The sequence below is a fragment of the Bombus terrestris genome, chromosome 17, assembly GCF_910591885.1.
Source record: "Bombus terrestris chromosome 17, iyBomTerr1.2, whole genome shotgun sequence".
NCBI classification, from domain to species: Eukaryota; Metazoa; Arthropoda; class Insecta; order Hymenoptera; family Apidae; genus Bombus; species Bombus terrestris.
This window is the reverse complement of record NC_063285.1, coordinates 8,276,440-8,294,302: the sequence shown is the minus strand read 5'-3', so window position 1 is coordinate 8,294,302 and position 17,863 is coordinate 8,276,440. Positions and strand designations below refer to the sequence as shown.

Genomic DNA, 17,863 nt, shown 5'->3' with positions numbered 1-17,863 from the left:
GTCCACTTTGATATCGTGCAATTCTTTTTTGTATCATTCATGTTCTTCAAATTATAAAAAATATTTTAGTAGTTCAAGATAAACGGGATGCGCTGTATATGTATAATATTTATTTTTTTGTATTTCTAATTCCTACTCATTGTCATATAATGTCTCAAAGCATCCATCACATCCAAAGATTCATACCTATTTACACTTCTGTCCCAAGCTCTCATATTTAATACTAAATATTAAACATATTAGTTTATCCTCATTTCTCCTAACCTAACTCTAACCTAACCTATATACACTATCCAATACTTAACCTATATGCTATTACATATCTATCATTGCCTTACAATCAGTTCGGTGCCTATATTTTTATGGATTTTTTTTCCAAAACTGAATTAACCAGTTTATAACCGCTTCACTTATACTACCTTTTACTATATTTTCTTTTCTTCGCATACTAAAATCTAACCTATAGCAATTTTTTTACTAAGCCTTTTAAGGTGCCTATCTCTAAACTACATGACACATTTTCTTTTTCCCTTGTCCAACTAGTAACGATTACGCTTCTCAACATTTCCGCATCTTGTCCTTCCTTCCTTCTGCAGATATTCCGCTTTACCCGCTGTTCTTATGTATTTGTATCTACCAATAATGATTTAATAATGAATTCATGTGTAGATATCTGGTATGAAATATTTTGCTTCAACTTTATAGAATGCATTTTTATGTTGTCATCTTTAAGTATAAAACTGTATAATTTTATAGTTATTAATTGACCTATCGTATTCGTTTATATATATACATATTAAAAGCTATGTGATGAAAAATTAAAATATTATTACTTATACAAAACACAGGTGAAAGGAAAAATAACAGGACAAACTTTACTACCAATGCCAATGGGTATCGAAGAAATTCTTGATCAGCAATTCAATTCTAAATTAGAATCTCCTAAATTACTCCAAGTAAAGAACAACATAGAGGAAATTGTAATAAAATGGGCGACACAAATTAATGAGATCCTCAACGTAGAGTTCTCAAAGTTTTCAATGAATGAAAAGGGAATTCCTGTGTCCGGTAATCTAATAATTTTTCAAACCATATCTGTTTATAGTTTATTATCTTTTTTTATCATTACATATAACTGAGACCTATATACACCTATATACACATTCATTTAGAATATTATCATATACTTAGTTTATATACTTAGAATATATTGTTTCAAATATTGTAATAAAAAGAGACGTGTTTTCTGTGAAATTATTCTCTAAAATCTTAGATATTTTCTTTATATTTTTTAAAAAATAAGTATTTTACCAGATATTTCAATAATATTATATTTAGCATATTTTAAGTATGCTATGTTATTATTAGGGTAATCCAGGTAGAGATGGATTAGGCGGAGAAACGAGTTAGGTAAATTTTTGAAACTATACATCTGTGAAATGCGTGAAGTGAATCAGTATTGTTTTATTGTAATGATTATAATTTGAGCGTGTTAGATAACAATAACTTTTTGCATATTTATAAGAATGTAATTATAATTATAATTCAGTACGGCAATTTTTAAGTCAATTTAATTAATTAGTAATTATTCTGAATAAGGGCGACTTCACCGATTTCAATGATTTTCAAATATGTTGTCATAGTCAACATCCTGAACAACTTTTTCCTATAAATAAACCGCCATTCACTTTTAGTTTTCAAATTACAAGCAATTTATGCATAATGCTATATATATATGTATGTATTATTTAACAAATTATTTTACAAATTTTTGTTTTGGAAACAATTTGACCATTTTTCTGTTTCTAACGATTGTGATCTTATTTTCTACCATCTTTTGGACGATAGTAAGTAACTATTCTGAATCATATTAAATCTTGAATATTATCAATTATCCGTCGAGAAAATTTGCAGTAGATGTTGAAGACTAGTTTAGGAGTTTTCTAAACTGTGCTCTTATTTCTCCAAGAGGAGGAAGAATTAGTGTTCTATTTTAAAAGAAACGAAAGGCTTATTGTTTTATCTGACAACAATGGACATGTGCAAATAAATGTGTCTATGTCGGCTGCAAGAATATGTAATAGAAAATGGTGGTATCCATTTAAAAATTTTAATGTCGCGTTTACAGGGTGCTTCAAGGTCAAATGCGCAAGAGTACAATATGATGCAATCTTTGTCTCAAACATTGTTTCGTATCCTTCGTACTTTCTCAGATATCTGAGCATTACCAGTTAAGTGGGACACACTGTATATATAGCAAAAAGTTGTTCAGAATACTGATCAACATATTTCAAGGACATTGAAATCGTTGGTATCGCCTCTATTCTGGAATAATTACATTAAATTAATCATTTAATTCAATAGAATAATGTAGCTTTTGTTGAATTCAACTTACCTACCTGTAAGTAAGTAAAAATAGGTAAAAGTAAAGATAGACTATATTTTTGTATTTGCAAATTTTCCATATTTATAAAAATATTCTATTACGATAATTACATGTTTTAGGAAAGTTTTAGAACAGTTCACTACTTCAAGTAGCAAGTATATTTTATCAGTTTAAAAATATTTGAGTTTTTCATTTTAAAAATATTAAATATGACGTGTTTTTGAAGAAAAAAAATCATCTCACTTGTAATTATCCTGTCATTGTACAAGGAAGGTACAACAATTATTAATATCATTCGAAATCGTTTATTTCACTAGAGTTGGTCTATTGGGATATGAGATTAAAGAATATGGAATCGCTTTATTATCAATTAAAAGACCCAAAAGTACGACAGATGGATCTATTTCTAGAAAAAATGGAAAGTCCATACTCGGTGTATTTCAAAAATTTAGTAAAGAACGTGACTGCATGTAAGTAATAGTTAGGAAAAAGAGAATGTTTTATTTCTTATAATTTTGAAATTATTGACTTTTTTTTTATATTGACTGGAATAGCATTTTCTTATTCCTAATTCAAGAAATATAGACACTTATGTTTCAACTTAAAATTATAATTGCTTCCTCTTTTCCTATTCAAAGTAGTTCTGATTTAATCTTTGAAAAATACTAAATCTTAATCCTTTTGTTAAATTGAAAATAAAAATTACTATTGTACTTAATAGATATATTTTATATGTTCAAATGATCTTCGCTCTAATGTTTCAGCATTGTTGGAAACAAGGGATATAAATCTTTACTTGAAACCTCTGGAAATGTATTTCAATGAAATTGAAAACATTGAGTTCAGAGATATAATATGGAAATTAAAGTTACTGTTTCACTGTGTGTGCTTAATGTGGTCGAACTCGAAATATTACTCTATAGAAAGAATTATTGCTCTGTTACGGGAAATTTCAAATTTATTAATTTCTCAGGTATCTAATTCACATAGTATAATCACTTAACAGATAACATATTGACACAACCATTTTTGACCATTATTGAATAAATTTTCATTAACCATTATTTGGAAAGTGTGTACCTAAAAGCAAGAATATATTCGTCAAGCACAGAGTATATGTGGCTGTTATACTATAGAATTAAGTTGTAACGAAACGACTATTTTATTTTTTAATTTTATTACTAACAGGGCTTGCCATAATACAAAATATTGCACCATTTCCTCATGATGAGTATACTCGTCAGAAACAGCTAACTGGATAAAAGAATTATTTAAATAGAGAGTCATTTGTTATTTCAGAGTTCTAGTTACCACTAGACCAATCAGTTACTTTATTTAATGCCTTATTTTACACTTAATGTACCTTTTGATTCTCATTTACGTCCTATCCGGGTATCACCTAATAAAATGTTATTACGAATAAAAATTACATCATTTAAAACATTATTATTTCAAGTTCATTTACAAATTTATTGTACCCTGCGTCCGTTTGTCGTTCATCGGCAATTGAAGTCCAATTTATTCCAAGTGTTTAAGATGTATGTCGTTCTCGTGGTTTCTAATTCTAAGAATAATTTACGATACGTTTATTGTATAGAAAACATCAAATGTTTAAACGGTGATTAAGTTTATGACGTGTTTGGCACTAAAGTTAACATATGCAAAATTGACGAAATATTTAAATTTAAAAAAAATAGTAGATATTCTCCTCTATATCGTAAACTTCAAAATGATCTCTAAATGATAATGACTCTGAATAATCTGACTTCTTTGGATGTATTTTATGGCGACACCTGAAGGTCTTGTTCTTCTTGTCAATGATAAATAATGCAATAGACTTACAACAATGAATGGAAAATGAACGTATGTTGTGTAATATAAGACACGGGATGAATACTGAAAAAAAATTATGACAATCCATAATTAGCAGATGTTAGTCTTGCTTTGAAATAGATGGAAAACACACCGGACGTCTTTTACAGATGTAAAGACAAATCATTATTTTTCATTGAAAGGACTGACTGTAGGACTTATGTTGATTGAAGATACTTTACATCTTGTCAACGAGTGCCATAAACTCACAGTTTTAAATGCTTTTCTTCTAACATTTGTTACACTGCAAAATGCGTTTATTCGTGTACAGATAATAATAGTGATGTAAAAAGAAAATGATAAGAATACAATGTAATATATATAATATATAGATTGACCATTAGTCGTCTCCTATCGGTGTTGTGGGTCAACTATTGAAACCCGCGAAATTCGATTATGACGCATCTTGCATGGAAATTAACATTTTGGAAAATAAGCACGATTCTTCTGCTAATCGTTACTTTAATATTATATTATATATTATATTATATTATATATTATACTATTATATTAACAGGGAAGATAACGCTCGTATTTGATATTTTTGTCACTTGATTATTGTTTTGTAGGCAGTGAAACATATAAATCCATCAACTTTATTCGAAGGAGATATTGAAGACAACAAGGCGAAGATAGCGGAGGTAATACCGACGCTCAATAATTATCAAGAATTGTTTCGATCATATAAAGAAAAGGTAGAAACTTATTTTAAATCGCAAGAACCTATACTTTGGACGTTTCACGAGAAGCTAGTTTTCGAAAGGATTCATATGTTTGAGAAGAGGCTTAAAGAAATCGAGGTTTGCTGAATAATATCTATAAATACGCGCATTTAATTTATCAACATTTATGCTGTTTAAACAAGGTGTAATTCTTATCAATGGTTAACAAAAGAAATTTGTATCCAAGGTTATAGGGAAAATTTGATCATTTTAATCATTTTTTGTTAACTTTTGTTATTGTTCGGTAAGTTTCGTTGGTAAGACTGGTAAATAAATCTGGCAAAGTTTCGTTGTTTAGGGGACCAACTTCCAATGACCTTAACCTCCACATATGTCACCCTCGTGAGTTATCTTCAGAAGGTTATAGCTGTTGCTAGTTGTTTGTTAAAGATACTAACGCTTCGTGTGGAAATGGAGGTACAAACCTACCATTGTTTTATTCCATATAGGTTAGGTTAGGGTAGGCAAGGTAAAAATGCTGAAACCTAACCTTAACCTAGTTGATGATAAAATAGTTAAGAGATTCATAGTAGTTACTTCGGTAGTTTACTCGCACATTCTTGAGTTTTTACACGTTGACATCCAAAACACTAGGCGGATGTCACATTGCGTTTTCGGCTAAAATTTGGAATAATTTTCCACCAACTATTATGTTTTTTCGATCGCAATTCCTGGGATTTTGTGCGTTTCATTCTCTGATATGGAAGAGATTCGTATTAGACAGTATTGGGTTGAAGGGAAAATTCGTTTCCTCTTTAAGGACAATCTGAAAGATGTGTTTTCTCCTTTACATATATTGTTTTCAATCAGTATAACGTATTATACAAAAATGTATATATATATAGCCATATTTTTGTAAAAAACTTTGTTATTCCTTCGGCTTAGAATCGCTTTATCTTTAGAGAAAAAGAAACGTTGCAGTTTGTTTTTGCAGCATTCTAAAGAGACAACTTCTAATTGTCAAGATAGTTTTGCAACGGGCGGAATAAGTAACAAGTTGCACCGATATTTGTTGTGTGACGTTTAAGAGTTATATGTAATAGAAAATCAAAAAATGCTTTCGAAAATGTTTGTTTTATATAATACAGTTAACTGTTAACCAATCAACAATATCAGGGTACATCGATTAAATTAAACTTAATAGTCATGGTTTAAATTCAAATTCATGTCGCTACAAAAACGAAACGAACTTTCTGTTCAAGCCAATAGCTTAAACAGCGTAACCGGCAATGAATAAATTGATGCAAAGCAAACTCAAATCAAAGCGAAACGGGATAGTGTGGGAATATCTAGAGTCGAAAAGGTTCGTCCCACTTGCAAGAGTATTTTATATTGCCATTGTTTATTTTGTTAATACTTTTTAACAAATAAGGACTACGGGTGAAACCTTCTGAAGGTCACTTGGGACCTTGATAACATCCAGTGAAGGTCACTGGAGGTGGTTCCTTTATGTAGCAGTTTAACCAAAATGCAAACATTTTTGTATTGTATAATATATGGAATAGAACACTTCTTACTAATTTCAATGATGTTAAAACATGTTAAGGTCAACGTCTTGGGTAATTTCACAAATACATATAGCTTCTGACATACACATGAAAGTAATATTTCCAATAGGACAGTAGAACCTCAGTTACCTGAATTAATTGGAGCATAAGGGTGTTCGGATAATGAAATTACTTTCATGATAATTCGTCTTCAAAAAGATGCTCATTTTTGATCCATGTATTTGAAAAAAGAACATGAACTATAACAGCAACAAAGCAGATAATGAAATGAATTAAGATGATCTCTGAAAGTTCATCATTGTTCTACATATTTAATTAAAGAACATAATTATTATTTTTCTTTATTTAAATAAAGAACATAAATATCAATAATACCGATACAAATAATAAAATTAAATATGATTCGATTGGACGTTTATGGGCCCTAAAATAAATTATACAACTTTTTTAGCAGATCTAATTCTGCAAATATACGTTCCCCGTGTGTCTCCATCTTAACTGTGGTTTCTAAGGCCTCAAATACTTCAAAACATCGAGGAACGTCATCATTCTTATGATACTTGTGTTTCGATCCATTATTCGAAGCACACATAACATTAGTGTCACGGCCAATCGAAGAATACTCATCACATTGCAACCATTCCATCACGTCGACTTTGTCAGAATCACCGGATCCTGGTATTGTATTCAATGCAGGAAGAGTTCCTTCTACATGTGACGTATTATCTTCCGCTTCTTTCTCTATGATGTTTTCAACGAAGTTCATTAACTTTTTCTATCCTCTTCTTAGTGTTACATATTTGGCGCCTAGACAAGCATACGCCGCCATACAACAGCAGCACTCCTTCAAATTTAACTGCTTCTGAGACTGTGTCACCTTTTTCCCAGCAATATCGTTTTTTTTTTTTTTTTTAATTTATTTATTAAAATTCACAATTTGTCCAATTCGGACATTTGGTGGAATTTTTTAACGGTTAAATTAGCATGTTGGTGGCTACCCCCAGCGGGGTACCATCCTCGTATTTCTTAGGTTGTGTCCTTTATAAGGTCTGCTGGGTGCTTCCTTTTTAGTCTTCTGTACATATTTGTGATTTTGTATGTTTCCGCAGCTAGCCGGTTTATGTGTGTTGCTATTCTTAATTTGTATTTCTCGGAGTATCTGTTGATTTCTTCCTTGACCGTTGGCATTCCCAGGTCCTTTCGTATATCTTCGTTTCTGACGTACCAAGGTCCGTTTACTATTGTCCTGAGGATTTTAGCCTGTATTACCTCTATTTTGTTTATATGGCTCATTACTGCCGTCCCCCATAGTGGTATTCCGTACGTCCAGATTGGTTTTATGATCGTTTTATATATTTTTAACTTGTTTTCTGTGCTTAGTTTGGATTTTCGGCTTGTTAGCCAATGCATTTGTCTTCTTGTTTTCTGTATTTTTTCTACTATTGATTTGATGTGTAGTTTCCAGGTGAGTTTTTGATCTAAGTGGAGTCCTAGGTATTTGACATGCTTTGTTTGCGTTATATGCGTGCCGTTCAATAGGATGTTTGGTGGTGTCTTTTTCCGTAGCGTGAATGTAATATGGTTGCATTTATTGGGGTTTGCTTTTATTTGTTTTTCTTGTAGCCAATTTTCTATTTTTGCGATGTGTTCTTGTAGTATTTTGACTGCCGTTTCTGGGTTAGTATGCCTGACTAGTATAGCTGTGTCGTCCGCGAATGTCAATACTGTGCTGTTGGTAGTTGTTGGTATGTTCGCCGTGTATAATGTGTATAGTATTGGGCCTAGGACGCTTCCTTGTGGTACCCCGGCCTTGATGTCTTTAACTTGAGAATGTGTCCTTGATTTTTATTACGAAGGTTCTGCAGCTTAGGTAGGATTTTATTAAGTGGTGTATTTGCTCCGGGAATTGTTTCCTAATTGTTTGTAGTAGACTTTCATGGTTAATTTTATCGAATGCTTTCTCTATGTCTATGAAGAGGGCTGTGCAGTATTCCTTGTTTTCTAGTGCTACTATTATTTCGTTTATAAGCCTGTGCATTTGCTCTATCGTGGAGTGTTTGTTTCTGAAACCAAATTGGTGATCCGGTATTAGTTTTTTTGTCTCTATTATTGGTTTTATGCGGTCGTATATTATCTTTTCCAGTATTTTGGAAAATACTGGAAGCAGTGATATTGGTCTGTAAGATGCAGTTTGGTGCGGGTCTTTGCCTGGTTTATGTAACATTTTGATCTGTGCTAATTTCCATGGTTTGGGGAAGTATTGAATTCTTAGAATTGCGTTGAATATTACTGTTATTAGTCTTATTGCTTTTGGCGGAAGGTTTTTTAAGATTTTACCATTAATTAGGTCGATTCCTGGCGCTTTGTTGTTTTTTGTTTTATCAATTATGTTTCTAATTTCTTGTGCCGATGTTTTAGGTATGGTGTATTCCTTGTCGGCTGTGGTAGCAGTGGTTTGTGGATCCTCCTCCGTATGACTTTTGAGGTTGCTGTTGTTGATAATGTGTGGTGTGAATGTGTTGCAGAGGTGGTTGGAGAATTCTTCAGCTTGTTCTTCGTTGCTTCTTGCCCATGTGTTATCTGCTTTTCTGATTGCCGGGACGGGTATTATTGGCTTCCTTATTTTTTTCGTGGCTTTCCATAGTGAATGGTTGGTGTTCTCGTGTGTGGAGAGTGTCCCTATGAACTTTGCGAATTCGTTATCGTTGTGCTCCTTTATTTTGTTTTTTATTTCCTTTGCAAGTTTGTTTAAGTTTTTTTTGTTTTCTCGGGTTCTGTATTTTTGCCATTTTGCTTTTGCTTTTCTTTTTTCTTTGATTTTGTCAAGTATTTCTTGCGGTATTGTTATTGTTTGTCTGCTGGTTGGTTCGGGAGTAGTGGTTGTCCTTGCTGCTTCCTGAATAGTTGCTGTCAATGTTGCTACTGCCTGTTCTATGTGTTCAGGAGTTTTTAACGGGATGTTGCAGTTTATTTTGCTTTCTATTATTTCTTTGAAAGTTTGCCAATTGGTGGTTTTATTGCATAGTGTTTCTGGTTTGCTATAGTGAATTGGTTTGTTTCTGTATTCAATTATTATGGGTGTATGATCGGAGCTGAGCTCGAGGTTGGGTGTTATTTTTAGTTTATTTGTGTTTAGTCCCCTTGTAACTGCAAAGTCCAGAAGATCTGGTTTTTTGTTCAAGTCAGTCGGCCAATGTGTCGGTGTTCCTGTGGATAATATATTGAGGTTATTATTTCTAATGTATTTTTCCAGTGTTCTACCTCGAGGTGTAATGTTTCTTGATCCCCAGAGCGTGTGCTTTGTGTTGTAGTCTCCCGCTGCGATGTACTTGTCCCCTAGGTCCTGGAAGTATTCTTCCCACATTTGTGTTGTTATTTTGTGTCGCGGAGGCACGTATACTGCTGACAACTGGAAGTGGTTGCTGCTAGTTTGAACTGTAACAGTGGTTGCTTGTAAATATTCTTTGTTAACTTGGCTGTGAAGATAATGTTTGATATCGTTTCTGACTATCACTGCTGTCCCTCCGTGAGCTTTTCCTGAGGGGTGTTTGGTATCATATATGGTGTAGTATGGTATTTTCAAATAGCTTTTTGTAGTGAAGTGTGTTTCTGAGACAAGTAATATGTCTATATTATTATTGTATATGAATGTTTTAGTTTCGAGGGCCCGTTGTTGTAGGCCGTTTGAGTTCCAGGCTGCTATTTTTAGAGTGTCCGTTTTTATTTTTTGCTTAGCACGTTTGTAATTAGTTGTAGCATGACTGTGATTTGTTGGGTTTGCTGTTTGAGTACTGCATTTTGTTCGCTTATCATTCTGGTTAGCATTTCGGTGTTCTTTATGGATTGTTTGAGCAGTTCTTTGATTTCTGCAGTGTCGTTGTTACTATTGCTGTGGTATTGGTTGTGTGTGTGTTGGTTGGCTGGTTACTTGAGCATAGCTTAGACCACCAATGGTGTTGGTGCTGATAGGTTTGGTGTTTATTGCTTGCTCTGTATTTGGTAATGTTTCAGGTTTTGTGCTGTCATGATGGGCTTGTGTGTTAGTGCTTGTCCTGCTTCGTAGGGGCGGGAACAGTTTTCGTTGTAGTTGTTTTCTTACTTCACAGCCTTTATAGCTGGCTGGGTGGTTACCGTTACAGTTGAAGCATTTAACTTTTTCTATTTTTCCTGAATATGGGCAGTGTGCAGTTAAGTGATTTTTTGCGCACTTGACGCAGGCTGGGCTTCTGTTGCAGTAGTTTTTAGTGTGTCCGTATTGTTGACACCGCATGCATTGAGGTATATCTTTTTTGTGTCGTGGTGGTTCGACTGTTACTATTGTGTTTAGTATTTGTTTGATATCATATATTTCCTTGTTATTGATTCTGGGTTCAAGTTCTATTAAGAATAGTGGTAGGGGTTGCTTAGTGTCGAATCTTGTTATATTGTTTATTGTTCTAGTTTGATGTCCAATTTTAGCTAACTCATCGCTTAGTTTATGTACGTTGGTTTTAGGATGCAATCCTCTTATGACAATTTTATAGCTCCTTTCAGTTTTAAGCTGATAAGTGTGGTAGATGGCATTTTTTTCTTTTAATGCTTTTATAACTTTCCTAAATGATTCTGGTGTGTTTGTTTGAATTTTTACTTGATCCAATTTTGTTTGCTTTATTGTGTAATTGTTTTTCTCTTCTAGATTATTTAGTAGATCAATGAGCGGGTCTATTATTTGGGCCTCGACAAAGATTGGTGGTGGTTTTGTAATATGGTTTGTTTGGGTAATGGTTTTACTTACGGGGTCAGAGTCTATTTCTTCAGTTAGTGAGTTGAAGGAGTTACTTAGTGGTAATTCTTGCAGCCATCGCTGCTTTTCTGTGACTGGGTTTCCTATGGCACTTGTGTCTGTGGTTGTTTTACGTTTTTTGCTAGCCTTCACTGGCTTCCAGCTTTCATCCTGGTAGTATCTTTCATGTTCTGAATTGCTATCTTCCTGTCCCCGATGCTCTTTTGTTTCTTCTGTCTCCATGTTGGTTTGTTTGGTTTTTATATAATATGTTTCTCCTTTTGTTGCTATGTTTATAGTTGGTATCTGCATTGTTATTTTATTTCCTCCTCACTATCACTTTGCAGCACTATTACTTTGGAGCACTTTTTCACTATTCACTTATACCTGGAGAGGACGACCGTCTAGACACGTCCGTCCTCCTCGGCTGTCCGAGCAGGAGTCGCAATATCGTTGATCGTTAAGAAAAATTCTTGCTGAGAATTGAACCGAATTAGGAACTAGCAATATTAAAATGTATCCACCTCGAAATCATTTATCCAACTTTTATTTGAACATTCTCCATTAGATAATAATATTAACGAAACTCAAATCCTAGCTTGTGTGTCTCTTATAATATTACAATGTAACGTATAATATTAGCTTATCTATCTATCACTAACTCTGCGTGTCAGTACTTAGCGTATGTGGTCTGATCTCTTAATTAATTTGTATTCACAAACTTTGAATAATATGTACATAATTATTTTTATTCGTACTAATATTCAACATTCATTTATTATAATACTTCAGTAATGTAAATAGATTGTTCTCAATCGTAATTAAATAACGTTGTTGTAACGTGCTCTACGTGGCATATTTTTCCTCCTTTTTTAAATAATCCTTGGTAGTGTTTTGCTCTGTAGAACATTCGGCAGGTTCCTTCAGCTATTAAGGGTAGCTTGTGGGTGCTAATCCTATTGGGCTAGCACTATTACAAGAATGTATTTATAATTGACCTCGTGTCACTTGGTACTGTGATTTCTTTTTCAGTCTTCTAACGATCCTGGCAGTGTACAGTGTATTGGCCAGCGCGTTTGAGTGACTCATTGTTGATATTTTATATTTGATCATCCGCTGAAGTTCTTCCTTTACTGGGAACTTGAAGATCTTTGCGTAGTTCTTCACTATTATTGTACATTACAGTATTGTATATTACAGTCGTATATTGTATATACAATATTGTATATACAGTATTGTATATACAGTATTGTATATTACAGTAGTATATTATTATTGTATATTATTCTATAAAGTATGATTGATTGCATGGTTTCTATTTTAACAATATGGCTTTTAGCCACTGTACCCCATAATTGGACGCCATATGACCATAATGGTTTTATTATGACTCTATAGTATATAGTATTATGACTCTTCCTTTTAATTCTTACTTGTTGTATTCTTTTGTGTACGTGCTGTTTCCAAATTAATTTTGAGTCCGAATGGAGTCTCAGGTATTTGACCACTTTCGTTTCTGGCATTTCATTGTTGTGAAGTGTGATTTTTGCAGTATCTTCATTCTGAAGGGTAATACGATTCTGTTTATTATAATTGACCTTTATTCTCTGCTCTACCAACTATCTTTTCAGTGTATCTACATGGCTTGGTGAGATCTTAACTGCTTACTATGGATTTTCATGCATTGCTATTGTTCCGGTATCACCTGTGGATATACAAGCTGCAGTGTGTTTGGAGTTGCTGAAATGTCTGCTGTGTATAAACTGTAAAATACTGCATCCAACACACTTCCTTGTGGTACTTCAGCGCTTATTACTTGCGTATATGAGTTTCATTCTTTTACGTAGAATGTTCTGTTATTTGGATAAGATTCTAATAGTTGACAAATTACGTCTGGCAAATGTTGTTTCTGGTTTTCAGCAAACCTTCGTACCAGACTTTGTTCAACGCTTCTGTTATGTCTAAAAATAGGTATGTGCAGTATGGTTTTGGTTTTCCAGAGCTGTTACAATTTTGTTAATTAGCCTGTGCTTTTGACATGTTTTGGAATGTTTTCTCTACATCTAAACTGACGACCTGGTATTAATTGTTTACTGCTGGAAATCTCCTTGATTCTGATTATAAGTACGCATTCTAACGTGTGAGATAATATTGCAAGGAGAAAGATAGGACATTATGAGGAGGATTCGTCAATGTTTTTGCATACAGAATTTTATGCTCAATTGAGAAATTTAATTAGAAAAAAATTTTAGTTTATTTTTTTCTTAATCTCTCAGTTGTGTACCACTTTTGATGATATCCTACTTTGTGTTTATAATATATTTTATATTAATCTGTCGCATGTATCGATTATAATTTTACAATTATAATTTTTATTTTATTACAGTCACTATTTGATACAGTACAAGATTATTTGAAACTAGAAAGAATAGAAATGTTTGGCTTAAAAGCGAAGTCACTACTTTCCATGATTAATAATATTTACGAAGAGTTTATTAAATTGTATCAACAATTTGGAGACGTGTCTTATGAAGTTTTAATGCCAGAAGAAGAACAATTCACTGCAGATTTAAATGAATTTTTCGCCTCGGTAAGCAATTTATTCACTAGACCCTTGGCTAACTTCTAAATATTCCACATAATATTATTGAACAAACAAATTTTAATTTTATCAAGAGATATGCCGTTTATGAATATTTTTCCAGTAATGTTTAATAATATGTTATGATTTATACAGAGTGTCCAGTTAGAAGTATTATCAGTTGTGTCAATTATAATTTTGAAATTACAATTTTCTATTACAATCATTGTTTGATACAGTAGCATGTTATGCTATTCCATATAGCAATAAGCAATAAAGAGTTTCTTAAATTCATCTATTCAATGAAGTTTCAATTTTTTAAATAAGACATATGACAGTCTAATAAATACTGTCAGTATAATAAATAGAAAATAAATTTTCTAAAATGTTTATTTACCTGTTACATTACATGTTTACTAATTAATAAAAATTTTTCCTGAAATAAAAGATAGAGCAGTTTGATCGACGATTGGCAAGCATTTTCGACCAAGCATTTGCTGAATGTTACAGCCTAGAGTCGTTCTTTAAGTTCGTTTGGATAATGGGCGTAACTGCCAACAGACCTATAATAATGGCCCAGTTATGGCACAATTATGAAGAAATAATTCAAAGAGTAGATCAACATTTCAGTGATCTTAAGGTAGGGCTGAATTATATATTATTATATTAAGAAATTAATTTTTACTTCTAATTAGTAAGAATAATACTCTGGCTTTAATAAAAATGACTTGAAATTATTCGTATTTTGTATAAAAATGAACTATAGTTTTCTATAGGGTAAAGTTCAAACGTTCCTGATAATAATTTTAATAATTTCTCATATGGGTATATTGTTATATGGTGATCTAAGGCACATAATTTCATCGTAACAGAAATTGAGAAATTTATTAATCAGATAATATAACAATTTACATAAAGTTAGATGAACAAAAGAAACAACAATGAACGTACAATTTTAAATTAAATTTTGAAACCGGTCATTTGACTGTTATTATTTCAACTGGCTAATGTAACATTTATTTAATTTCATAATCAATTAATTTCCTTATTAATGAATTGATTAATCGATGAAAAATAATACATGTTAGAAAATATTTTTACAATTTTAAAAATATATTAAGTGAATGAGAGAGTGAGAGAGAGAGAGAGAAAGAGAACTTATATGCAGAGAGAATTAGAAAGAAAATATTACAAATAGAATACAACAATACTTTACATGTGAGAGTTATCATTTTTGTTATTATTATTGTCTTGAAAATTTGTGTATCTCTGGGTCGGTGAAAATTTGAGAGAAAAGATTGTCATAAAATTGGCCTTGTACTTGAAGTTCAAGGCTAAATTCTTTTTTATTGCACCGTACCCTACGCACAATGAGTATAAAAAATCTTCAAAGAAGTTATTAAGCATTATTGATACGAAGAAACCATTAACTATAGTTCATGAGCAGTGATAAGAACTAAACACATGGGCAGAATGGTATAATGTATGGTATGAAATAAAATCGTTTATAAATTAGAATTCATTTGCAACAGAATGGCAACTTTTTATAGGAAATAAACAATTGCGTGATGTAACTGGGTTTAATATCTTATAAGAAATATTACGAGTTGTTAATTATAACAAGCATTTTGTCTTGTAGGTGTTATTCGACAAGAATTTTAATTCCGGAAAAGACAACGAGCTTTCGACACTGAATTCGCATTTACCTGTAGTGAGTGCATCCCTGTGTTTTTTAATGAGACTTCGTAAAAGAACTCTTCTGCCAATTGAGTGCATGAAATTAATCGACCATCCTTTAATTAATGACAAAATGGAACACGTACTCAAAGACAAATACGAAGAACTTGAGGTAATATGCGATAAAATAATAATAAATGTTAATATATATTTAAGTACGTTTAAAGCTTTGCATTAAACTTGATCAATCTCTTCTTACAACACTGTGTCTTCTTATTTGATTTTGTCATGGATAGAATGTTTCCTTATGTGCTTCTCTAAGATCTTCTTCTCATTGATTTACAATAATTTGTAATTGATCAGAATATACAATCAATAACGAAGGTACAATATATTTATCATATGGATAATATTATATCGATTATATTTATCTCTTCAAGGCTATTATTGACGAAAAGGAAAAAGAAATATTTACCGCTTGGGCGGAGAAATTGCCAGAAATTTGGGAAACCCACTTAACGAAAACTCTTTTAAACGTTAGAGAGGATCAACAGCTGGAAACGAATTTCGACTTTGCTTTAAAAACTGCCTTGAGAGAGATTCGTTATATGATAATTGCGAAGATTCCCGATCTTCCTCAAGAAGCCATAGATTTTTATAATAGATCGCAATTCTTCTTCATCAGCACTTACAATCTCAATCTGATAGTAAATTGGTAAGTCATGTTTTCATTCTTTCAGATATATAGATATAGAAAAGAAGGAAGATATCTCAATTTGAGGCGTATATTTTCTTTCTCTTTTTATTTTCTATACAGTTCATTCATAGTTTATACATCACAGAAAAGTAAAATGTTCCCTTCTTTTGAGGAGACATTTGAAAATCATTTTGGTATTTGCATAATACCATTAGGTCAGTACCAGCGAAGGAATTTATAATTAGGGGCCACAACTGTGACAGTCAAAATCAGAACAGCCATGGAATGACAATTATTTTTTCGACTGAAATGTTTTTGGTTGCGAATAATGGTTGTAAATGACCGAGAAGTATTTTTCATTCTCGATTACCATTGTCGACGAGGGAAATTTATTTAGGTAAATCGTAACAACCATAACAACCATAATAAATTGTAACAGAGCGAGTTTCGAAGAAACTTTTCATTCGATAGGAAATTATATTTGTCAACCTTCTTATTTATAATCAAAATCATAGATTGAAATTCATTTGAACAAACATTTTTCTTAACGTTTTCGTGTAGATCGTTTTTTCTTTTAGTTCCTTTCAGACCAACAAAAAGACCGTTTTAGTGCGGATACGGCGAATTGTCTCGGTGAAGTGCAAAACAACGCTTTACAGCGTTATGAGCAATTAAAATATAATTTCTACCATTGATAACTATTATTAGCGATAGAAATTGCTCTAATCGATAATGGCCTGTTAAATATTATTCTGAGGAAACAGCTTCCTTTAAAAGTAGTGCATAAGTCTTGAAACGTGATAGAACAAAAAAACAAAAAGCAAAAGGCAGCATCGCGACAATATAAAAGTAGATATATATGATATAGTAGATATATGATATATATGATAAATGATAAATGATATATGATAAAGTAGATATATATGAGATTTCATGAGAATACTCATGAGAATTTCATGAGATACTTTCATTTATTTATTTATCATTTATCATTTACAATAGACGGATATCTTTCAATAAAATAGCTTATTATAAAGTCTTTGATTCTGAACGTGTACTGAAAATACACGTGTAGTTGGTTAATACATGCAATAATAAAATAATAAATATATATAATAATATAAAGTATATTTTATATATTTATATATTTTATATTCTATTATATTATTATTATTATATTATTATGTTTATATTATTTTATTATGTTGTGATTATTATATTTATATTATATTGTTCATTTTTGTTATATTATTATTTTATATTATTATATATGTGTATATATATAGTACAAATATAATATAAATATATATATACATATATGCAAGTGCAAGAAACTACCAGATTCAATTTCTAAATATAACATTTTCCAGTATTCCCTTGGTACTCTGTAAAATAGCTTGAAATCTTTGTGGTTTAAACCTATTGAATTTACCAAGTTATTTGTTCATTAAATATTTCTACATTTATTTTACAGACTAATTCTATCCAAAATTTTGATATCGCTAATAGCAAGTACTTTGTATAACTAATTATCCAAATACCATTAATATGTATCAGTATTGGTGTGGTCATACTAGTGATAGCAGTGATGGCTATGGTACTGTTGCTACATGTTTGTCGTATACATTTTCGGATGCATTTCCTCGTATTTTGTTTTT

At 31.7% G+C, this 17,863-nt stretch overlaps 1 protein-coding gene across 1 annotated transcript; it reads left to right on the top strand.

The window, feature by feature from the left end:
* The first annotated feature begins 12,734 nt into the window (after positions 1-12,734).
* LOC125386676 (dynein axonemal heavy chain 17-like) lies at positions 12,735-16,547 on the top strand. Its single transcript, XM_048413684.1, has 6 exons — positions 12,735-12,746; positions 13,637-13,840; positions 14,280-14,471; positions 15,471-15,680; positions 15,949-16,223; positions 16,421-16,547. The coding sequence occupies exons 1-6, from the start codon at positions 12,735-12,737 to the stop codon at positions 16,545-16,547; spliced, it is 1,020 nt and encodes a 339-aa protein (XP_048269641.1).
* Positions 16,548-17,863: the final 1,316 nt, after the last annotated feature.

Excerpts from the sequence above, each read along its gene's own strand:
- LOC125386676 (XM_048413684.1), top strand. Across the intron at positions 15,681-15,948 it reads ACAAATACGAAGAACTTGAG|GCTATTATTGACGAAAAGGA; the intron begins GTAATATGCGAT and ends TATCTCTTCAAG. Across the intron at positions 16,224-16,420 it reads CTCAATCTGATAGTAAATTG|GTCAGTACCAGCGAAGGAAT; the intron begins GTAAGTCATGTT and ends TAATACCATTAG.